The sequence below is a fragment of the Armigeres subalbatus genome, chromosome 2, assembly GCF_024139115.2.
Source record: "Armigeres subalbatus isolate Guangzhou_Male chromosome 2, GZ_Asu_2, whole genome shotgun sequence".
Taxonomy (NCBI): domain Eukaryota; kingdom Metazoa; phylum Arthropoda; class Insecta; order Diptera; family Culicidae; genus Armigeres; species Armigeres subalbatus.
In genome coordinates this window covers 349499719-349524569 of record NC_085140.1, presented here as the reverse complement: position 1 = coordinate 349524569, position 24851 = coordinate 349499719, and the positions used below count along the sequence as shown (strand labels likewise).

The following is a 24851-nucleotide window of genomic DNA, read 5'->3' as shown; positions in this document are numbered from 1 at the left end:
AGCATCCGGGTTCAGTGTGTTTGACTCGCGAGAGATATTGTTTCAATAGTTTGGGAATTGATCAGTCGGGAGAGGCAAGTGTTTCGGTCTGGTGAACAAATGACTTCAATGACCTCCGGGATTCGGTGAAAGGACTGCACTTGCCGTAGTCGATATCAAGTGACGAACCCAACATGAATGGCGTTGTAGTTGGTTTGCCGAGTTTTGGTGCTGTAAAATTTACAATGATTGGAAAATAAGAAACTTGTTCTACACAGCGATGCCGTCTGTTTCACAAAGAAAAGTGATTGTAGCGACGTACGAGAGCAACTTGAGCGATTAGAGTCGCAAAGCTGTTTATAACGGGAACACAACCACTAATTGCAATTATCGAAGATGGTGACATAAATAGGTGCGTTGCGATGAGAATTAATTGAACAAGTTTAGGCTAATATTTATTTTTAAATTCTTTCGTCAATCACCCATTCAAACTAAGCATTAAAATGTTTACCATGTGTGAGTAAGTGAGTCTCATTCTTTTTGGGTACTGTTTCTTCTCGTTTCTGCTGATTCCATTATCGTAGTAATAACCATAGGCAGCTTTAGGAATTTCTTTTACAATTTTTTGCATGTAATTATTTTTACAAAATAAAAACATAATTTTTCTGAGTGTAATTTTGACAATCTCTTTGTATAAAAATGAGTTTGCATTTTCTTTGAGGCAATATAATTTACGAACGCGGAGACGAGCCAGCCTCGGGCTGAAAGTTTCCTTAATAAAGACAAAAAAAAAAAATAAAAAGATACTTACAAACGGGATGACCTATTTGCAATATTGGCTCATCAATCGATTCGTCTTCGGGCTCTGCTATGTTTATATATACAGAAAGTTAGTAAAATTTGGAAAATTGAGAAAACACAATACTGAAACGACTTATAAGGAAACACTATACGATCGCGCAAAAAAATATCCAGAGTGCGGCGCCGCAATCAACGCAGAAATGACATTTCAAACGTTAAACGTAAAAAACTTGAGCAATGCAGGGCACGTTCTGCTATTATAGATTTATTGTCATAATTATCAGATAAAATATTACAGCTCACAAATATGTACCGCATTATAACTTTCTAACTAACGTTCTCATAAAGCAAAATGAGCGAATATTGGCGAATTGCTCTGTTTTTTGATGGAGTTGGAAATAGGAGTTAGGGGCCTGCACAAACCGTTCCCCTAATGAATCGCCTGCTTTGAGCGTGCTTACAGGCAGCACACTAGAAGTTAACTTTCTGAAATCAGTATGGCGAAAGGCATCTAAGGTTCGATTTCTCAAAATTAAGCACCTTAATCGAAATTTTTTGGATTTGTCTCATGAAAATAATGATATAACAGGCAAACGAAGTCTCCCAATCTTAAGTTCAGTGGGCCGACGATTTTAAGTTAGAAAAAACAAAGATTGTCCCTATACCGTACTGCCGCTAACCGCAAGTCAGACTTATCTGGATATGGCGTCCACATACAGATAAGTCTAACTTGCGGTTAGCGGCAGCGTACCTGTTAAACTCTGGCCCTGCATAGTGGATACGTGCTGAATCCGGACGAATCGCCGTCTTCAGCCAAATCAAGAAATCGCAGGATAGGCAGGATATACTAAGACGAGTTAGTACTATATCCCTACAACCAAGTGGTGGAATTATAGGGCGAAATGTGGAACTCCTTGCAATATCGAAACCACTTTATGCACACCATGATAGAAGAGAGCTTTCCTATTCTTCTACCGGTTATGGGGCTAGGAACGGTCCCGGATCTATAACTGAGTGTCGATAGATTAGTTACAAAGACGTAATTAAAGACTATATAATCAACTAAATAATATTTGCCATGGAATAATCGTGAGTAGCGTCGTATGGAATTTATTAGGAGGGCTGGCTGGTCAGCAGAAGTCCAAGAGGTGCTTTCCGGAGAGGAATTTTCGGGATAAAAATAATATACCGAGAATCGGGAAATCCCGAATTTTCCTAAGTCTCGTGGAATTTTGTCCTGCGATGTCGCGGGATGGAAACTCTAATAGCCAACATGAATATTGAAGCCATCTCTTAGAGTTAATCTCGCAGTTACCAACACTTGCCATAGAAGGAACCCTCACAATTCCTTCCTCTGTTTCATATAACAGTACTTGGTTCTGGAAGAAGCTTTGTAGGATCATAAACCGGTCTTCCGGGACTCCCACCCATAATAACAAGCTCGTGATCGCCGCCAAACTAGCGGTCTTGAATGCGTTTCTTACATCCAACGTTCACACTGCGCCGTACCGGGTACCCCGCCGCTTGTTCCACAGTGCTTACCCCCGACTGAATAGCATCCAGAAGTTCCTTTTAATGCATGTTCCACCGACCACCCTTTTAAAGGCGCATTCAATGTCTTCACTTGTCATAAGACAAGTTAGTACTATCCCATTTAATTCCACTACTATCTCGTCTTATGACCAGAGCTTTAAATAATCGAAAGTTTTTGGTGACTGTCACTGTCAAATTCCGATCGAACATCAGTCAGTTAGTATTTATTTACATTTTTCAATTAAATTTATTCACATTACGTAAGCCCATAAATTTCTGTAAAACTGAACACTAATTTGATGATTTGAACAATTACCCACAAAAGAGCTAACCCTGACGCTTAACTGATAGTCACTTTTAGCGCCAAAAGGCAGTATAATCAAGGCTAATTTTTTTTTTCGTAGGCTGTGACCATTCTCAGTCACAGTACCCATTCATTGAGTCAATCTATGAAGAAGAAAGCTGAGTAAGTCATTTTATGTTTTCAATAATGATGCGACGTTTGTCAATATTCAGCCCGAAGTTGCTTCGTGAAGGTGATTTTCTTATGCTCTGGCACACACTACCGGGCTTCTTCTTGTCCGGATTTCGACTTTAAGAAATGATTCTGAATAACATTCAGCAGCTGGTTAGATAACAACATAATTTAAAAATAAGCTCAGTTAAATTATTGGACCACGTAGCTCGGCAGTGCTGCTAGAATAAACGATTTTTGCGTATGATTTGAACAATCAGTCGTCGAAGTGTTATACACTTTTTTGTAGACGTTCCAGCAACGTGCTTTTTTCAACAAAGTTTTTCGGTATATTGTCAATTAAACTTTAACGCAATGTGCTACATGGTTTGCGATAAACGGAAACCTCTACGAGTAAAAATGCAAAATCAATCAAAATCAATTTCCCCTAATAAATATCATACTCTCACTCTTGATCTTTTATTAACAAGAGTTATAAAGGGAGAGACGTCACATATTATCATTTTTTTATCGATAATTGTCAGTTTCTGTTTATTTTCACCGTCAGAAATTAGTCTCTTACGGTATTGAAGCTATTGCCTTCAGCATTCGTCTAGAATGAATCGGAGTCTATAGAACAATTGAAATAAAGTTCCTCTATTTGGTGCAGATGCCTCATAAAAAACCCGGGATTGCATTTGCACAGGAATTTATGCTGCAAAATAACGAAGAAATCACCGATAGAATTATTATAAAGATTCTATGAAGAATTTGATGAATAAATTTCCACAGTTTGGTGATATTTTTTTCAAGATTTCGGTAAGAAAAACTACGCAGAAGTTTTTGTATTAAGTACTCACGTAGCAATTTTCGCTGGAATTCGTGGAGCGATGTCCACAAGAATTTCTGTAAAATATTCCACAGGATCTCCACCTTGAACTTACGAAAGAATTGAAAAAAATATTGCGGAATTTTTGCATGTATTTTCGTTAGGTTCTTCGCAGATTATTCTGGAAGAATTGAAGGAGGAAGTTCCTTTTTAAATTTCTTTCTTTTCTACTAATATGCAATCAGTCACTTTCGGGCTCTTGCGACTCGTTCATCGCAGAACTCGTGTCCGCTTCACAATATTATGTCATGCAAAAGGTGCAAACTAAACTGGGATGTTGACGACTTTATAATAAAAAAGTGCGTCGGATGTTATTGTTAATATTGAAACTCTAAGTACGGTGTAACAATTTAAAAATACTGTAATTTGGATAAATAATAATAAAATAATCTTCAGATATTGCATTTGCTCTTACTGATAGTGGAATATGCAAATACTTTGACTAGATTTCATTTAAATATTTTTATCAATCCAAGTCATTGATTGATGCTGAAAAAAAGAATACATAATACAATCTATTTTTATCGCAACTTCTCCTGTACTTATGATATATCTTACAGCTCAACATAAAAAAACGATTACCCCATCCCTTAACCCATCATTGGTTGCTTTATCCCTTCAACGCAATACTTGGAAACCTGCTTTGGGGCGTCTGTTTATTTCATCCAGTTGTTGCTGCTGTGTGGCAGTTGTTGATATTGTTACCGTCTTGGCGTAATTAGGCACCGCACGGCAGCAGACCGTGGCCAAGGTGGCCAACGAACGACCAACCTCGGACCCAAATACCTACAGCCGGCCAGCAGGGGAGGCATGGCCGCTCGGCGCTGCTGCTGGGCTGCGATGGGCAGGTTGTTGTTTTGTGTTCTTTCTTCCTGCTCAAGTTTAGTATTCGCGCTTGACTGTACTCGAAGAATTTGACCTTAACGGAGTGGGGTTGAAGCTGGAGCAAAAACTGGAAGAAAGAAGCGTAGATACAAGTTACTCATGTATTTGAGTGCGGACAGAGGAAAAAAAACGCGCAACGTTGAATGACTAGAACCTGTGTGGATTATCTGGAGTGCGCGTCGTCGGTCCGTTGAATGTGTAGAAGGGCAAGTGACTTCTTTCAGTCGGTGGCCGGGATCTGGAATGGTTGTCTTCGTGGTGATAGTGTCGACTCAGAAGTTATGCGAACTGGAACCATTTACGGTGAATTGTGCGTCTGAATTAGCAATCCGAGAAGCCATTTTCAGTTGGGGATAATATGGCTTAACGAATAATTCGTAGCAGTTACTATTGGAACAATTAATTTTTATTCAGAGCTATTAGTTTCGATTATTCAGAGGGACTCATTATTTCAAATGAGTCCCTACGCATATGGGATCATAAATTGATAAATAAAAATCAATTCAAATTAAACAAAGATCAGCGTTGCTAGCTTGTTTTGATGTATAGTGGAAACATATTCATTACTCATCGTGAGTTGTTGCTGTTTTATTCAACTCCATATTACGGATACCAATGATTATCTGATACCATGTAAGTAATGCACACGTACCTATTCTATTGCATGATTATGCTTAAAAATTTGTCATCTAGTCTATTTGCGTTTGTAGGTTAAACGAACTCGGTCGAACAATTAAATAGTAGTTTATTATTACCTTGAAGCAATATTTGTATGCATTCAAATACAAATTCAAGGCAAATATATCACCCTGTAGTATATATTTTTCCATCATAGTAAATTAATTTAATGCTTCACTGTAGTCATTAGTCATAATTATGATGCGATATTGGGTATATCTTTAAAATAATCTTTTTTCCAATGTTTTATGTGCATTGACCGTTAATTTTCCTTAAATAATTATTTCATGTTATTAGTGTGTATGAATAGGCTTTCTTTCCTTATTTACCTTCTCATAAAATAATTCAATTCATTAGTTAGTCTACAATGACTCTACATGCTTTGATGCATCAACTTTCCGAAACTTACATATTAAGAAGATGTCGACAGAAAAGAATAATTCCAACACAAATATGGTTAAAACATCGTGTACTTCAAAATGACATATTTTATTGAAGAAATTTAAAGAACGATTGCAACGGTACACATTTTAGTAAATATGGGGAAGAGCCGTTTGGCCGAAACTCATTCAGCCGAAAACCATTTGGCTAAAAGTAATTTGGTCATACGGGTCGTACGGCCGAATAGGTCATTTTGGCGAATATGTCATTTGGCCGAAAGGTCATATGGCCAAATAAGTCGTTCGGCCTAATAAGTTGTTCAGCCGAATATGTAATTCGGCCAAATACAGTCAAACCTCAAACAAACGATGTCCTATGATTTGATGTCGGCTCATGGAAGCAAATGATACCATATTAAAAAACATGTTTTGGGTTACTGTGATGATCCCTTCATACAGCTTATCACTGCTAAACGTGATAAATGAAAATTAATGAATGATCATTATGATGATGATGATGGTCCAGCCACATATCCCATGCAAGTTTGAGCTAGAGATTTATCTTCAAGAGAGTTAATAATGACCAACATAAATCATATTTAGCGATCCGATTATTTCAACAGATATAAAAAAAACATTTAAAAATAGCATCGCAATCCAGCAAAAACTAATATGTATAAGTTAGTTAGATTTTTAGAAGGATCAGTGATACAGCGAGTCCGATTAAAATACAAAACTTGTGATGATGATGATCATCATCCCACCACTTCCTCTTTCAATTCGATGACATAAAAATTTCGGGGCAGCAATTCATTTATTATTTTTAAAATTAACACCATGGTCAAATAAACAATTCTTTGTTTCACTGATAACCATTGTAAAGCGTCTGACAAAAAGGAGAAGGAAGTAAATTTATTACATCCCAAAATCAGACGCATTACTTTATTCTGCAAACGCTGTAACCTCGATATTTATGTTTCATTGACCAAAAATAAAATGGTGGTACAAAAGTCCAAGTAAGAGGAAATGATAGACTTGACTTGTACAGCTGTATTCTACTCGTAACCTTTAAACCGTTTTTTAGTCTGATATGGAACTCATCTTCCAAACTTAGACGTACATGTTCATGATAGAATTAGAGGCGAAAGTATAGAATTGATAGTTCCGTTAGGATACGGCAGGCATAAAGAATGTTTTTATAGAAGTCGATTTGAAAGCGAGCGGAGGGCAATATTTGTGATGACACATGTTTCACGACCTTCCTTCTGCCAAGCTCCCGTATGAAGGGAGAGGAAAGAATATCAGTGTGGAAGCTGATATATCTCCACTGGTATCTCATGGTTTTTAGTCGACAAATAATTCAGCATTTCTTGGCTGTTTTCTTAATGACATCACTCCAAGATATTTAGTTTCACCATCAATTCTAACAGAAACATTATCAATGATCCGATTTTTAGTTTTACATACATTCAACTTCAACTGTTAGTACTTCAACCATCTACTTAGAGAATGCAAATCTGTATTCAAGCGTGAAACAACATCATCAATAATTCTAGACGAGCATTTGAAAAGGGCGTAACAGCCAAAATTTATTCCTTTTGATTCTTCGTCCACATATATAGCTATGTTTGTAGACGAAGAATCAGTAAGAAAAAATTTTGGCTGTTACGCCCTTTTCAAATGTTGGTCTAGAATTCTAGCTGTAAATAATTATACTGTGTCATCTGCGAAAAGATTACGGTACCTAATACACTTCCCTCTTAAATACCAAGATTACTTGCCATGGGATTTGAGACACAATCTTTTAGAACAGTCTGTTGGGTTCTGTCAGACAAATAGTTTCTGAACAATTCCTATGCAGAACCCGAAATTCCAAAGCGCTTTATTTTTTCCAACAATATAGGCCTAGAATGATGGATGAGAAGAGAAGCGTCTCTCCTCTCACCACTACGCTCTACTTACTTTTCTCAATGAAAAATGAAAAATAAGAAGTAAGTAATTAAATTGAGAAATGAGAAGTGAGACGTCCTACTTCTTACTGCTCACTTATTATTTCTCACTTCTCAATTCATTGCAATAAGTAAGAAATGATCAGTGAGAAACGAGGTATGAGTGAGAAGCGAGAATTTCTCACAATTTCAATCTGAGAAGTGAGATGTCTCATTTTGCACTTCGCACAACTCACTTGTTACAGTGAGAAGTTAGAAATGAGGAGTGAGCAGCGAGAAAAGAGACGAATGTGCGAAGTTAGAAGTGAGAGGCCTCACTCTAGCACCTTATTTCTAACTTTTTTACTTTAACCATGTTTTGTCATACGACCATTAAGGCCATACGGCGTCATTTCAGCCAAATGGCCTAATTGGCCAAGCGACTTTTTCGGCCAAATGACCTGTTCGATCGAATGACCCTTTCTGCTAAACGACCGTTTCGGCCAAATGGCATTTTCGCTCAAGTAACCTGTTCAGCTAAATGTCTTCATTCATTTCATTTATTTAGTCTACATCTAAACAGATAACACTGAATCAACCATTTGACGCCACAATACACGGTTCGAGGCCGCATCTCTCCATCCTCGAATACGCCCTACGCTCTCCAAGTCGTTTTGCACCTGGTCTGGCCGTCTCGCTCGCTGCGCTCCACGCCGTCTCGTACCTGCCGGGTCGGAAGCGAACACCATATTTGCAGGGTTGCTGTCCGGCATTCTTGCAACATGTCCTGCCCATCGTACCCTTCCGGCTTTAACTACCTTCTGGATACTGGGTAAAATTGGGTATTCTTCGCCGCCACACACCGTCTTCTTGCACACCGCCAAAGATGGTCCTAAGCACCCGTCTCTCGAATACTCCGAGTGCTTGCATGTCCTCATCGAGCATTGTCCATGTTTCATGTCCGTAGAGGACAACCGGTCTTATTAACGTCTTGTACATGACACATTTGGTGCGATGGCGAATCTTTTTTGACCGCAATTTCTTCTGGAGCCCGTAGTAGGCCCGACTTCCACAGATGATGCGCCTTCGTATTTCACGACTAACATTGTTATCAGCCGTTAGCAAGGATACGAGGTAGAAGAATTCCTAGACCACCTCGAAGGTATCCCCATCTATCGTAACACTGCTTCCCAGGCGGGCCCTGTCGCGCTCGGTTCCGCCCACAAGCATGTACTTTGTCTTTGACGCATTCACCACCAGTCCAACTTTTGTTGCTTCACGTTTCAGGCGGGTGTACAATTCCGCCACCTTTGCAAATGTTCGGCCGACAATGTCCATGTCATCCGCGAAACAAATAAATTGACTGGATCTGTTGAAAATCGTACCCCGGCTGTTACAAGAGGTTCTCCGCATGACACCTTCTAGCGCAATGTTGAACATCAAGCACGAAAGTCCATCACCTTGTCTTAGTCCCCGGCGCGATTCGAACGAACTGGAGTGTTCGCCCGAAATCTTCACACAGTTTTGCACACCATCCATCGTTGCTGTGATCAGTCTGGTAAGCTTCCCAGGGAAGCTTTTCTCGTCCATTATTTTCCATAGCTCTACGCGGTCTATACTGTCGTATGCCGCCTTGAAATAAACGAACAGATGGTGCGTTGGGACCGGCATTTTTGATATTCACGGCATTTTTGAAGCATTTGCCGTACAGTAAAGATCTGGTCCGTTGTCGAGCTGCCGTCAACGAAGCCGGCTTGATAACTTGATAACGAACTCATTCACTAATGGTGACAGACGATGAAAGATGATCTGAGATATCACTTTGTAGGCGAAATGTCTTATTCGGCCACATGACCTATACCGCCAAATGATCAATGCGGTCAAATGACCTACTCGGCCAAATTATCGGTCTGAATTTCGGTCTGTTCGGCCAACTGGTATATTTGGCCTAACATTTTATTTTATTTTATTTTTTATATATAGTTAACAACTTTCTGCCTAGTGGCTTTCGACCCTTCCCCGTCCTGTTACTTGGTCTGAGCGAGTATTTTATGTTCTTAGTTACGTTTCTTTTTTTTCTTTATTAAGGTGACTTTCAACCCTAGGCTGGCTCGTCTTCGAGCTACGTTTCGATACTGTTTACTGCCATCTTCAGTTCATGGCATTGTATCTATCAGTGCAAAAGCGTAACTTCTGCCTTTTTATTCAAACCTATTCAAACTAAAGACTGCACGACGAATATACCAACTAAGATTATTTATAACTTCTTTGTATGATTGCATGCCCAATTCAAGACCGAGTTACCATAATATCGATTTTCAAAAGAGACGACGAAGACGATTTTCAAAAGAGATCAAATTACATTAATTTCATAGTTTGAGAAAAATATATTAAGCTCTTTTTAGTGGAATGTATTAAATTGTCTAAGATTAAGTACTGTCCATTTAATTACCAGTTAATTTTCGTTATCTTTGCAGAAATTTCAAATTCTGTACTTGACCCGAATAGTCGAGTCAAGTACAAGAATTGAAGACGACCACACAGTTGTGGTCGAAATACGTATCTGCAAAGATAACGAAAATTAACTGGTGGAATTAAATGGACAGTACTTAATTCGTCTTAGATTTTCATAGTTTGTTTTTTGGAATTTCATTTATTAGAAAGGCTTATTTGCCCTGAAGCGCTTAAGAGCTAATAAATTATATTAAATTCGTAAGCAACTCACAGCTAATTTTATTTCACAGTGTATCCTAATATGTTAGGTGCCGTGATCTGCATATTGTACTACATTGAACGCACTCTTTTATTCCATGAATTCTCACTTCGTGGGAAGACTATAAAAACCGTAACGGTCTAGCCTTCATGTAGAAGTGTCTTCGAACTGGGTTTGGTACATCGTAATGGGTTATATCATATGTTTACTATAGCATGCTGAAATTGCATTTGTGGCATCATTTATGTTTCAAACATATCATTCTCACTCAGCTACATTCAACCGAGGGTATTCGTGGAAGGTCTATTTACCACGCTACGTCTGCTGAGAAAGAGAGAAATCGTATAGGGGTATATGATCAAAAACGCAGCTGATGGTGCAAAAGAGTATTACAGAAAACCAGCAATCGTATTAAACTTCCTATGGAAATTGCAAATTAATAGATCATTAAAAATGCTAGTTTGAATAATTTCATGTTTGGTTGTTTGATTTGAATCGGGAAAGGCAAACCTTTTGACATTTTTTTTCATTATTTTGTGATAAAATCAAATTTTAACTAAATAACTGAACCGGCTTGGTGGTCATATGGCTGCCGCTATTGCTTCATACGCAGGAAGTCGTGGGTTCGATTCCAGATCCGTTCCCTTCTTCTACTTTGTATCCTTTTCATATATTTCTCAAGCTCTAAATATCTCTGGACTTCATACCGTTTGAATCTTCATTTTCACATTATTTGCAGGGTTCATAACGCTCACTCAATCGAATCTCAGGAGCACAGGATGCTCCCTCACGAAAATTTTCGGGGAGAAATCGGTTTTCGGGAAAGAAAAACAGCCTGGAGAGTGATTACCATTTTTCGCTCACTTTGATTGCCGCCAAACGTTGGTTTGCTCTTTTCCTTTCATATTCGAGTCTTTTCGTGGCATCATCAATGCAAATGTTAGTAGCTTATGTGGAACAAATAACTTTACGCTTCCACACGGCTATTATTGTTACTATTTTGGGTTCGAATTCCGGCGCGGCCATACAATATTGTAATTGTTCTGCGATAATTCCCGCGAAAAGTGAGAGGTAAAAGTGATGAAACGAAAAAGGATTCAAGTCTAATTCTAGAGAAAAGATTGATGGATGAAAGATTACCCTGAACATAAACAATGAAAAAAGATTCTCCCTTGGCCCGAAAAACGTTTGTTTTGGTCTCATTGAAACAAAAAGTCGAAACTCTGACTATATGACTATTTTTGTAGTAATTGCAGTTTCTGCATCCAATTAGAATTTATTTCATTTATTTATTTATTTATTTATTTATTTATCTATTTATTTATTTATTTATTTATTTATTTATTCATTCATTTTCTTAGTTATTTATTTATTTATTCTTTTATTTATTTATTTATTTATTTATTTGTTTATTCATTTATTCATTTATTCATTTATTTATTTATTTATTTATTTATTTATTTATTTATTTATTTATTTATTTATTTATTTATTTATTTATTTATTTATTTATTTATTTATTTATTTATTTATTTATTTATTCATTTATTTATTTATTCATTTATTTATTTTTTTGATTATTCATTTATTTACTGATTTATTACGCCGTCTTCAAAAATAAATCGAACAGACTGAATTTAACCATAATACTTATTCTTATTCTAATTTACACCGTTCTACTAATGCGGTGTTTCAAGGCCTCTCTTGGATATGTTGAAATAAATTCATTGCTTATAGCGTTGGAGAGAACGTTAGTCACGAAATACACTGACCATAGAGTTGAAGCGTACTCCAGAATACAGTGCACCAACGATCGGTATATAATGTCTTCAGTGCGAATACGTTGTTGAATCCTGAAGAATGTCGTCAAACAAAATACAGAACAGGTCATTCTGGTGGCCGTTATTCCGATTTTTCGAGGTCTAGCTTTGAATCGATTGTAACTCCAACATCAGATATTGACGTGAGGTACCATATGAAATGCCAAATCGATGTTAATCGCGTCAGCTTGCCTCCTGATTTGTTATTGTTGTTGAAAGATGCTTAAAAATTCATGCTGACTGTTCGAGATTAGAGGCACTGCGACAGTGTAGAGAACCTTGTGTATCAGCTTTTCAATAAATTTGCTTTAGCAGTATACCATGGATACACTACGTTAATTTGTTACTCTATTTATGTTTCTTGTCTTGTGAATGGGAACGGCGAAAGCTGTTTTCCATGCAGTCAGAAATGTCTTCTCCTCTACGACAAATTGAAAAGACGTGCAATGTTTGTACGCGGAACAGTTTTCCAGAAGCAAGAATATGCTATCCTTTGATTCCTTCACATTGGCAAACCGTTAACCAAGACGAAACTTTGTCAACATAATCTTAGCCCATATTCCAATAACAATTCTGCATGAACTCGTGACAAGTTCAGTGGTTTCTTTGCTTGCAGTGAGCAAGTGATTGCATCGTCAATTTCTTTCCGTTCCCAGGACGTGGCCAGCGCCGTTATTAACCATTTGAAATTACTAGAGCTATCGGACTGTTTGCACATTAAGGTTTGAGAATGAAATCCCATGTCCCATCCGTTGATTTCCTGTGTAATTGCGATTGTTCCGGTCAATCATAGATAAGAAACTATAAAATGTACGGCCATCTTGCTAATGCTCTAATGCTAATGCAAAAAGAATTCTAACTAAGCACTTTCTTAATGTAAGACTGTACTGTTGAACTTAGAACTATTAGCACAGTGTTGATACTTTAAACTACACGTTAAATTCATTTCCATATTTTTAGCTTGCTCATATGATTGATAGGTTAATTTGCTTTTGTTGAAACCAGCCCTTGTATGGTAGACACTTCCGGACTTCTTTGGGATGTGGGCTTACATGATTTTGTTAAACAAACATTGATAAATAAATTCTTGCAAAAGCAAGGATTTCCTTTAGAAACACGGTATGTTTCCGACAAAATAAGATTTCCTTTATCACACAATACAATTATTATTTTAGAATATCGTTTGCATTCTATGGAGTTTGTTTCCCGACTTTTACGTGTAAGATTTACTATGGTAAAATTTCCCAACTGTACCGCTCATAAAAATCTCTGCTTATTTTTAATCGCACCAGAAAATGAGCGGCAGATAGTCGCCCAAGAAAAACATACCGTCAGAAAAAAAAGCTAATTTGATATTTTTGAAAATTTGGCCGACACTTGGTGGATTGTGGCGATGATTGCTTAGATCTTCTTCTTCTTCTTATTGGCATTACATCCCACACTGGGACAAAGCCTCCTCGCAGCTTTGTGTTCACTTAAGCACTTCCACAGTTATTAACTGCGAGGTTTCTAAGCCAAGGTACCATTTTACATTCGTATATCATAACCACGGCATACAAAAAACAAGGCAAGCTCATCACGTATGTAAACATTCAGTTTGAATGTAAAGATGTGACGTCACTGTTATCTTCGCAGAAGCTGGACCGAGACGATGCTATACGGTCGCAGCATGCTCGCTTTTGTACTCCAACATGTGGCGATAAAATATGCGTCACATTCGAAGTGTCATTTTTCTAACGCGCCTACCTTGTTTTCTGTATACCGTGTATCATAACAAATTTTTCACATCTATGAGAGCCTTGGAAAATGATCACACAAGTTGTCATTTTGTGTTGCAAGGCACAATACGCAAATCGGTGGAGTTTATGAAGGTGGCTCCATTCAAGTAGGTTACATCATCATTTTCTTTCCTTCTTCCTAGTTATGGGTGAGATAAGCGTGGTTGGGAGTAGTAATGCTCACGTATTTGTTATTCTTGTTCTAGACTAGAATCAAGTAGGTATATCTTCCCTTTTTGATTTTTGATAGCATTCTATACATAATTAAGAAAAGCATATGTGTCACTACACTAGCTTCCAGTCTAGATGTTTTACCCTTTCAATTCGCGTTCTAATCAGTTTATCTGAACAAATCGAAGTTCTGATACTGAAAGAACACCATTGCCAATTATATATAATTAGGGAACGGTTCGTCACTTCATCTTATAGTTCCTATTTCCATCCTATCAAAAACAAAGCAAAAGAAAGGAATTTGGTTTGTTCCGATGAGATGGATATATGTACAGTGAGATGGAGATCGGAACATTTCCTATATTATATTCACCAATGGTCAACGATTTTCTTTCAGCTCGTAATGGAATGCATATTGTACCATTCTTCCCAGCGTTCATTTTCTCCATATTCGAAAGGCGCGTTTGCTGACTCTGCATACGCGAGGAGAAGTGGATGAACGCTGTCATCAGAGGAAAAGTAGAATCACTGAAATTTAACACGGCAAGGTATAGCCAATGGAATTGAAAATAATTTTAAAAATTACAAACAGAGATTTTTTTGAAAATGATTTATTAGGCGGGATTAGAAATTCAATTAAGATTAACAGTAGTAGCATCTCCGGAATCATTTCAAGAAAAAACTTCATTGTCATTAACAATCAAATTAATATATGTATAATGTAGACAATAAAAATTCTAACCTCATGCTATAAATTATTTATAAATAAATTTTATTTTGAAATTTTGAAAATTATTTTGAAAGCTGCATTCCATACCTCACTGTGAAATTTTTTTCATGATTCTACTTTTTCTTTTGATGACAGAATTCATTCTTCTCTTAGCGTATACTCTCGCTTCACTTGACTCGACTCTATGTTTGCTTTCTTGTTGCTCTCGGTACGTCGAGGGGATCGTACATCGCCGTGTGTTCCGTTGGCTGACTGGCACCGAACGGACGATAGGGACATGGATAGATAGATGGGCCTTCGGGCTGGGCACATCGATAGTCGGTAGTCAGCAGTAACAGCAGCAGCAGCAGTTGTAGCAGACAGAAACGAGAACAAGATTACAACGACCAAAACGCTGTGTTCTAGTTCTAAACTCGACTATAGGGAACTGTGTGCAAACGTGTATGTGAAGTGTGTCTGCATCAGAAATAGCTCGACGAGGTTGTGTGAAGAAATTGGAGAACTCCAGCTTCCGGGCAGGACAACTTTCGAAATGTGAAAATATTTGTATCATTTGGTCGCAATAGCGCGATGTCAGCGAGAACAGGACTGAAATGTGCTGAAACATGAGTTAATGTGTGCAGAGTTGCAAATGAGCGCACTCGGGGCGGACACAAAGGTTTTCATTTTTTTCACGTTTTCTCGTTATTGTTCGTCGCCGTAGCTCCAGCAAAGCAGAACCGTCCTACATCTAATGAAATAAAAAACGAAAAATAGCAACGACAGCAGAAGTAGTCTGTCGCAGTCAGTGTGTTAAACGTTCAAAATGAGTCTGCCTTTAGCTGGGCAGCACAGATTCGGTGGATAATTGAATTGAAAATTGAAATTTCGCGCATAGAGAGAGTGAGCCCAATGACTGGTCCACCAGCATTCGATTTCTGTGGCCAATTTGCTGCTTCAGAGTTGCTGCGAGAGAAAGTGAAAAGAAGTGCATTGGATTTTGCTGCGGAGCGTATAGTGAGACGAACTTGAAGGAGAACAACGCCTTCCAACTCAGCGCCATCGTTCCATATTTTGGCTCGGGATCTGCTAGGGAGACCGAAAAAAATGGCTCACTTCTCCATCTCGGAAATGCCGGACATGAAAGTGACGGATACGTTCCCGAAGAGCGGCCGTGTCACCGAAGGTTAGTAGGACACACTTGGTTGTTGTTGATGTTTATTCAGTGCTAGTATACAGTGCGACTATCTACTAAGCTTTCAATCTGTGTGTGAAAAGTACTTTGACTTCGTTCCCACTATCAAATTTCACGTGTTTCCCACGAAATGCTTCCGAGCGAAAGATGAAATAAAGCACGTTGCTTGGCTTGATTGCGATAAGAACGAGTATTCATAAGTCTCATGTGCCTTTATATGAAATATTGTGATGCGGGATTGAATCGATAGAACCAGCTTGATTAAAAATTCATAACTTCGAGAAACATTGCCGTAACCTTTAAGTATTTTTGCAGCGTCTTGAAAAAAATATTTTTCTTACCACAAGTGGTCGGGGTTCTGCCAAATCGCACCATGCGCCATTACAAAATCAACCATTTTTTCATGTTTCTTAGTAGCAAATTCAATTTGTCACAGATCGTATTGGATATCCCTTAGCCCTATAACTGAAGATATCCTGCAACAAATGTACGCTTGAATAGATACGCATTCATTTATCTTTACTCGCAAGTCAGTCAAAAAGCCGGTTTGTGCGGTTTGGCTGAATCCCGACCAAATTGTAAGTACATAGATTAATTTTCAAACGTTTTTATTTTTTTTGTAAATCTTTCTTTTTTCAACAATTCAGGATATTTATGATCAAATCTAGCCTTTCAAATGACTACAGCTGCAATTTCCAAATGATTAAAGAATGTGTAACAAAATAGCGAAAATATGGAAGGTTGAAAATTATAACTGTTTGATAGACAAAGCTATCGAGAACACTTCATCCCTGATCATATTTTAGGTTAACAAGTTAGTTGAGGTGCCGGCATTATTATTGTTATAACACTGCTGTCATATAAATATTCGTCACATGTTTGCTGGGATTCCTATGTACATGGGACAGTTAGAAAGGCACTTCACTGCCGCTAACCGCAAGTCAGACTTATTTGGATATGGCATCCATGTACAGATAAGTCTGACTTGCGGTTAGCGGCAGTTCAGGTGTGTTGTAAAAATCTAATTAGGGTGGGTGTACCAATTGTCGCCATACATAAGAACAACTATTTTTTTATTCTTTGTCTGTCATTGAGCTCGGACCTAGTTGATCTATCTCGCTCTACAACTATTTAAAAAAAATAATAAGTCCTAAAACGCATGTGGATGGACTTTATAACTCAAGCGAAAGGTTTTATTTCCTGCTCCTTAGAACAGCTGTGAAAACCACAATAAAATTTGTTATTATCCTCAAAATTGATTAGGGTAACGGTACCAATAGTGGAGGTATTAGTAGATCCACAAAGAAAAATATTTAAAAAAAAATGATAATTATGGGAAATTTACTGCTTTATTATCTTAGTCAATATATAAATTTGCTAACAAAAATGAGATAGATGTCATTTAACATCAACAATTACCAAATATTGCTTGCACCACTATGAGTACACCGTTCCTTTAGTGGCGGTAAAAAATAATTTTGGTTCCCATAGTGGTGCTATCCATTGGTTTCTTATGAGACTCGCCACTATTGGTACAGTTGCACCACTATAGGTGCAAGGGAGTCAATTTTGTTAAGGAAAATCATTATTTCAATAGTTTATCAAGCGAAATCTTAAAGTAAGTTGCATTTAACAGGATATTTAAAGCACGACGCATCAACTGAAACCATCGTAATGTGTATAAATATGATAAATCTCATTAAAACCCTACTACCTCCACTATTGGTGCTACCTCCACTAAGGGTACGGTTACCCTAATCCATAATAGGAACGCATGCACCAGTTGTAGCTCTATTCCTAATTTTGGTTCCTTATTTGGCAAATCCCATTGTTTTCTTATGGGATTGGCCAAATTGGGACCACTAGTGCGACAACTGGTGCAAAGGACGTCAGAAACTAAGCAAAATATTTTTTTTACAATTATGCTTTGCTTGTTTTGGAAGAGATCAAAGGTGTTAACGTATCATATGAATATGGTTTATCGATATGAACTTAGTTTGCGGTGATTTGATTGGCCATTTGGCATATAAAGCACTAGTGCGACAACTGGGGCATCTAGCCTACATGAATGTTTTTGACGATTCATTTTTCTATGGATTCGTTTTTTGAAGATTTCTAATTCTTAGAAGCTGCAAAAAGCTCGATTAGAACTATGTTTGATTCATTTATTAACGTCATCCCTGAGAAAATAAACTCTAGCACGTTTAGGTGTAACATCCATAAAAAAGTAATGTTTCTTAGAAAATATTTGCAATTCAATGGCAACGGTGGTCTCCGAATGCTTCTCGAAGGCCACCTTGGGTCATTACTCATGAGTGGATCCAAAACATGATTGATTTAGAAAAAAAATAACAAGGCTAGGCTAACCCGATCATTTCGGTGAAAAACGGGACATGTTAAAAAACCTTGTGATAAAATTCAAAAGCTGTGGAAATTTCAAAATTTATGGGCCTAATTTTCATTTTCCGAAATGAAATTAGAAATATTTTAGAGTGAATCATTCACCAACATAACTCTCTGTTGAGTTAGTTGTGGCAAAATACTTAACTACAAATATTTCACTCTTCAAAGAAAACGCGGACAAGAACACCAAAGAACAGAAAATTACGCATCTCCCAATATTTGAAAAAATTGAGGAGTTTTGAAATTTTATAAAATAAACTTTTTGGACATGCATTAAGGATTTTTTTACTGACCAATATCAATAACTTTTCCAATACTGGTCAATTAAAAATAACTAACAATAGTCAAAGTACCCTGTCTAAGGCCGGTTTTTAACAAAAGATCGCTAAGAAAAAATATCAAGAGACAAATGCGAAAAGAGCAACAGGGTGGGATTATTGATTTCCCGTGCCAAATCCCGTTTTAATGAATATAAATGGGAAACAAAATCTGCAATTCTTATTGCAAAAAGGCTACAAATGTGTACATTTTCAATTTTGAGGGTAAATTACAATGATTGATCCTTTGTTGGGTTATCAATTGACTTTTTGTACGGTATATTAGAGAAGAAAACAATAAAAATATTTTTTTTCAAAAAATCGCCGATGAAATATTTTAAAACACCCCGTACCTCATTTCTAATGACCTTGCCTAATTTTCTGTGAAAAAAAATCAGAGGTACATGAAACGATAATACATCCGTTTTTTTACACCGTGCATCGTCCAGGTCTCGTGTCCGTAGAGAACAACCGGTCTAATGAGCGTTTTGTAGATTGTCAGTTTGGTACGGCGGCGAATTCTATTCGATCGGAGCGTCTTGCGGAGTCCAAAGTACGTACGATTTCCAGCCACTATGCGTCTCCGAATTTCTCTGCTGGTATCATTTTCGGCAGTCACCAGTGAGTTCAAGTACACAAATTTTTCTACCATTCTGATGTAGGCTTCCTTCATCTTCTCAAAGATACGTGCCACAATATCTATGTCGCCGGCGAAGCCAAATAGCTGGACGGACTTATTGAAAATTGTACCACTCGTGTTAATCCCTGCTCTTCGTATTACCCCTTCCAACGCGATGTTGAATAGCAGACACGAAAGACCATCACCTTGCCGTAACCCTCTGCGGGTTTCGAAGGGACTCGAGAATGCCCCTGAAACTCGAACTACGCATATCACCCGATCTATCGTCGCTTTGATCAACTGTGTTAGTTTATCCGGAAATCCGTGTTCGTGCACTAGCTGCCATAGCTGGTCCCGATCTATTGTATCATATGCGACTTTGAAGTCGATGAATAGATGATGTGTGGGCACGTTGTATTCGCGGCATTTCTGCAGTACTTGGCGAATGGCGAGCACCTGGTCCGTGGTGGAGCGTTCGCCCATAAAACCCGCCTGGTACTGCCCCACGAACTCCATTGCAATTGGTGCTAGTCGACGGCATAAAATTTGGGAGGGTACCTTGTAGGCGGAATTCAGCAATGTGATTGCGCGGTAGTTGCTACAATCCAGCTTATCGCCCTTTTTGTAGATGGGACACACGACACCTTCCATCAACTCCTGCGGCAAAACTTCCTCCTCCCAAATCTTGGTAATTACCCAGTGCAGCGCTCTAGCCAGTGCCTCGCCACCGTGTTTAAATAGCTCTCCTGTTAGTTGGTTAACCCCGGGGGCTTTGTTGTTCTTCGGCCGGCCAATCTCTTCCTGGATTTCCTGGAGATCCGGAGACGGTAAAATTATGTCCTGCGCGTTCCCCCAGGTTCATCTCCATACCGCCATCTTCGTCTGCCACATCGCCATTCAGGTGTTCTTCGTAGTGCTGCCGCCACCTTTGGATCACCTCACGCTCGTTCGTAAGAAGGTTCCCGTTTATATCAGGCTGTGGCACGTGGCCCTTACGTGAACGGTTTAATTTCTCATAGAACTTTCGTGTGTTATTAGCGCGGTACAGTTGCTCCGTCTCTTCATGGTCTCCTGTTGGCGCTTTTTCCTCCGGAAAGTCGAGTTCTGTCTGTTCCGCGCCCGTCTATATTGTGCCTCGTTCGCCCTCGTGCGGTGTTGCAGCAATCTCGCCTATGCTGCATTCTTCTCTTCCACTAACTGCTCACATTCGCCGTCATACCAGTCGTTTCTCTGATCCGGGGGCACCGTGCCAAGTGCAGCGGTTGCGGTGCTACCAATGGCGGATCGAATATCTCTCCAGCCATCTTCAAGAGACGCAGCGTCTAGCTGCTCTTCCGTTGGGAGTGCCACTTTCAGCTGCTGCGCGTATTCTTGGACTGGTCTACCGTCTTGTAGCCGCCCAATGTTAAGCCGCAGCGTCCGACTTCGACGCGTGTTGTACACCGTTGAGAGTTTTGAGCGCAGGCATACTGCAACGAGGTAGTGGTCGGATACAATACTCGCACTGCGGTAAGTGCGGACGTTCGTGATGTCGGAGAAGAATTTACCGTCGATTAAAACGTGGTCGATTTGGTTTTCCGTTTCTTGGTTAGGTGATCTCCACGTGGCCTTGTGGATATTTTTGCGGGGAAAGAAGTTGCTTCGGACCACCATTCCGCGGGAGGCTGCGAAGTTTATGCATCGTTGGCCGATACGGTGTGCAGACTATCCCGTCTGATCCCAAGTAACAATTTCCATGCTTCTTGGATTTATCTAATTCTTATTGCGGACTTATGACAGCAATCACCAAGCTGATTGCTCAGTTTTATTGGCGCTCTTATTGCTATCAATAAACCTCCCATAAATCTGCTGAAAAATGCTTCAAACGTCAAATGCCTATTGACCATATGAACAGATCTATGGTAGTGATGAAGAGCGTAATAAATCCAATTTTCAACGCTCGAATAAAGCTAAAATTGTTGGTCATAATGTGGTCAAATGAATTACCCCCATAAGAATGTTTGTATTGCGAAGAGTTTATGACGGTGTTTTATAAAAGCAAATTTTTCTGATCAAATTCCATGATGGCCATATTGAAAACGGAAAAGCATTTCGCAGTCAGTGAAATATATCACTGAAATGCATGATTTAACGAAATTTTCACCGCTTATTATACTTTTTCCGATAAATAATTTTATTATTTAATAGTTTGGGCAAAAATACTAATCGATTTAGTGGACATCCTAGATGTTGTGGTAATCAATATTTTCGATTTATTTCCCTGAACTACGTTATATGGCCGGCGCGTGGTGTTCAACCTTATTTTTTCACAACATTTGACCATAAAATCGAAAGCGCACTTCTTTTCAATGGTACTGAATCGAAAAAAAAACAATCTGAAATAAAATATTATTTTGTTGTCATCATCATAAATTTCACCAACAATCCATTTTGTTATTATTTTTCTGCAAAGATTTGTTTCTCTTTCTTTAAAGCAACATTTTGACAGCTGCCGCAGCCAAATTTCCTTTTTTTGCGGGTGGTTTAAAAAGGGTGTCTAAATGCTCTTATAATAGGTTTATAGTGGTTATCTGGAGAGGGCCACTTGGCAATATCTTACTCTTATAGTGGACATCAGAAGGTTGCCGTGGATTACTCGGTTTTATTGTTAGATCTTATAAATTGATCTTGAAAACCATTCTTAGAGCGGAATAAAACTTAAAATGTTACTTGGGATGACCGGTCTTTACATTTCCTACCTTCCTAACTATGCGTTCATGTCACCGATGACGATTTTGACGTCCCGCAGTGGGCATGTCTACTCCAGCTGCGCGTAGAACGCTTCTTTCTCGTCTTCGGGTCTCCCTTCGTGTGGGCAGTGCACGTTGATGATGCTACAGTTGAAGAAACGGCCTTTAATCCTCAGCTTGCACATCCTTGCGTTGAATGGCTGCCACCCAATCACACGATGGCGCATCTTACCCAGCACTATGAAGCCTGTTCCCAGCTCGTTAGTGGTGCCACAGCTTTGGTAGAAGGTAGCCGATCGATGCCCGCTTTTCCACAGTTTCTGTCCTGTCCAGCAAATCTCCTGCAGCGCTACGACGTCGAAGTTGCGGGGATGTAATTCATCGTAGATCATCCTGTCGCAACCTGCGAAACCTAGCGACTTGCAGTTCTATGTTCCAAGCTTCCAATCGTGAACCTTTATTCGTCGCCTAGGTCTTTGCCGATTATATCGAGTCGCATTAACTCTTATATTGTTCGTAATTATAGGTTTTCCAGACGGCTTATTGGGCCAGCGCAAACCTCCTGTCTCGTCGGAGGGCCGTCGTGTCAGGGCTGTTTAGCGTCCCAGCTAACAACAGGACTTGGGCTTGTGCGCTTTGAGCGGCACACGGTCGCTTTGGTGGGGCCTACTTGCGGATACATGCAGCTTTTTATAGGAATTTAACAGGGCCCACAGTCAAACCCCACCACTTCCTAGGCAAGCCCCACTACTCGCAGATGGCCTGGGGAGGGATCGACATAGCTGTCCGCAAGTTTGGATGCGTTACGTTGAAGACTACCCTGCAAACATTTCAGGTTGTTCAAATTTGAGAACCCACATATTTGCGAGGTGTTTCTTTTACCTTCATCGCTAATAGTTGCTCATTCACTGGAGATGGCTTTTTCTTGCCCGGTGGCGAAATATTTTTTATCCTGCATAGTCAGTGGTAAACCCTTCCCCAGACGTTTGCTTTTCAACCAAAATACAGCAACAATTTGCTTACTGGGCGCTTTTTAACTGGACTGCTTTTTGACTGGGCATTCGCTAACTATCCCAAAACCCACAAAGACAAAGGCTGCGAGGGGAGTCTAAGCGCCAATTTCTTCACCTCCGCTTAACGCTTAAGCGGTGCTTACCCATACGCTTAAACATGGTTTAAGGCCTAAGCGGTGGTGAAGAAATTGGCCCTAAATGATATATTATTGTCGTTTCATATAAAACATCGATCATAACAAAGCATCGAAAATCCCCTCGACAGCCCAGTTAATACATCTTCTTACGCCGGTCTTGAAGTTCTGCTGCTTTGATCAGCTTTTCCACTAGCATCTCACGCTCTTCCTTCAACTGCTATTCTTTCAGTTCCCGTAATCATTGAAGAACTCTAGTTTTTTCACGTAGGATCATTTCGTCCTCCAATGTCTTATCCTGAGCGCACTGTTCCAGTTGCAACCTTTTCAGGGAATCGACCAATGTTTGAACACTTCCTGAGCGCTTCGAGGCAACTGTCTTCTTCGTGAGGCTTTTACCTGTTTGTGCAATTTAGGTATATGTAGGGTACTTACACACTTCGCGAAACTCCAATCCTACATCTCTAACTCCTCTGTAACGCCAGCACAAGAATAGTTGGCCCAAATGTTACACTTGTCGCACTAAACCTTGTCGTAGATCTTGCTCGGTGCATTGCATATTAGACAATCTTTCTGCTCGGGATTCATTATTTGAGGCATACGTTCTTTGATTTTGTTCAGATGATGTCGAAACCAGTCTCCAAAGAACTGATTTAACCTGAGATTCACACATATACACGCTTTTCTTCATTAGATAATAGGAGGTATTCACTTAACGGCGTAGGTTGCTGCGTTTTGTTTCATAGGCGATTTGAAATTTTAAAACATTTCAGATTCTTTTACACGCTTGAACGCTAAATCTTCCAAAGGTTTCAGAATTTTTTTTTCATTCTTTATTTGATAGGCACTCTGTGTTACTTAACCGCTACTTTGCCAGAACTACTCTACAGAATCCACATAAAATCTATTTATAGATTTCCATTACTCATTATTGTGATACTGCCTTCGAGAAGAACAATTCGTCACCGTATGGGCTGCGCATCTAATAACTGACGAGTCTTTGGTGGAGCTGGCTGGGAATCGAACCCATGTCCATCCGCTTATAACACAACGGGACTTCCAGAGACCTGGTTCTCTTTTATGATATTACACCCCAAAACGCTGGGCATATATGCCATCCTTGCTGAAAGGGTTAAATTCATTAAATAGATGAAAAATTGATTTCTTTCTTCAATACAGCAGAAGGCCGTGCGCATGGTTAAAATATTACAAATTATTCCCGATAGTTTTAAATTCTCGGCTGGCTCACACTGCTGTCATTCTCTGCTCATTTCAAGTAACGTTGTATCTTGCTTTTATTCAACGTAATTGTTTGTTTATAAAGAACGGAATAAGAACGATATATGTATAGCCGCCAGAATAAAAACAATTTTTTTAAATTGAAGCCTGCATTTCATAGAACTGTTTTAATGTTTGCAATTGATTTAATGATTTCACAGTTGATAATTTGATACTGTTTTTAGGGCGATCCTACACTTATTATATTCTGTACCGTGGCATCATATGATATTTAATTAACTTGGGAATCGTTAGATCCAATACTAACGAGGGGAGGCTGAATGGCACGTGACCCTTATAACTTCATAAAATTTATTATTTTTTGCTTTCTGCCGGCATCTCATGAATCTACGGAACTATTAAAAACAGACATTTCGTGCATTGCATATACTTCAACCGATACAATCGCTACACATAAAGTTATTGTCGTAATTCTTACCAACTG

The 24851-nt window shown here is 38.9% G+C and overlaps 1 protein-coding gene across 5 annotated transcripts in view; it reads left to right on the top strand.

Moving 5' to 3' along the window:
* The first annotated feature begins 260 nt into the window (after positions 1–260).
* LOC134212913 (probable serine/threonine-protein kinase yakA) overlaps positions 261–24851 on the top strand; it is a 52927-nt gene continuing 28336 nt past the window's right edge. Inside the window, exons 1-2 of one of the 5 annotated variants that reach the window (XM_062691243.1) lie at positions 14935–15180; positions 15443–15904. In XM_062691243.1, coding sequence (XP_062547227.1) covers positions 15826–15904 — 79 coding nt within the window. In that variant the 5' untranslated portion in view covers positions 14935–15180; positions 15443–15825. Of the gene's footprint in view, positions 392–14934; positions 15355–15442; positions 15905–24851 lie in introns of those variants that run through there. The other 4 variants (XM_062691242.1, XM_062691241.1, XM_062691240.1 and 1 more) reach the window with 4 other exon arrangements.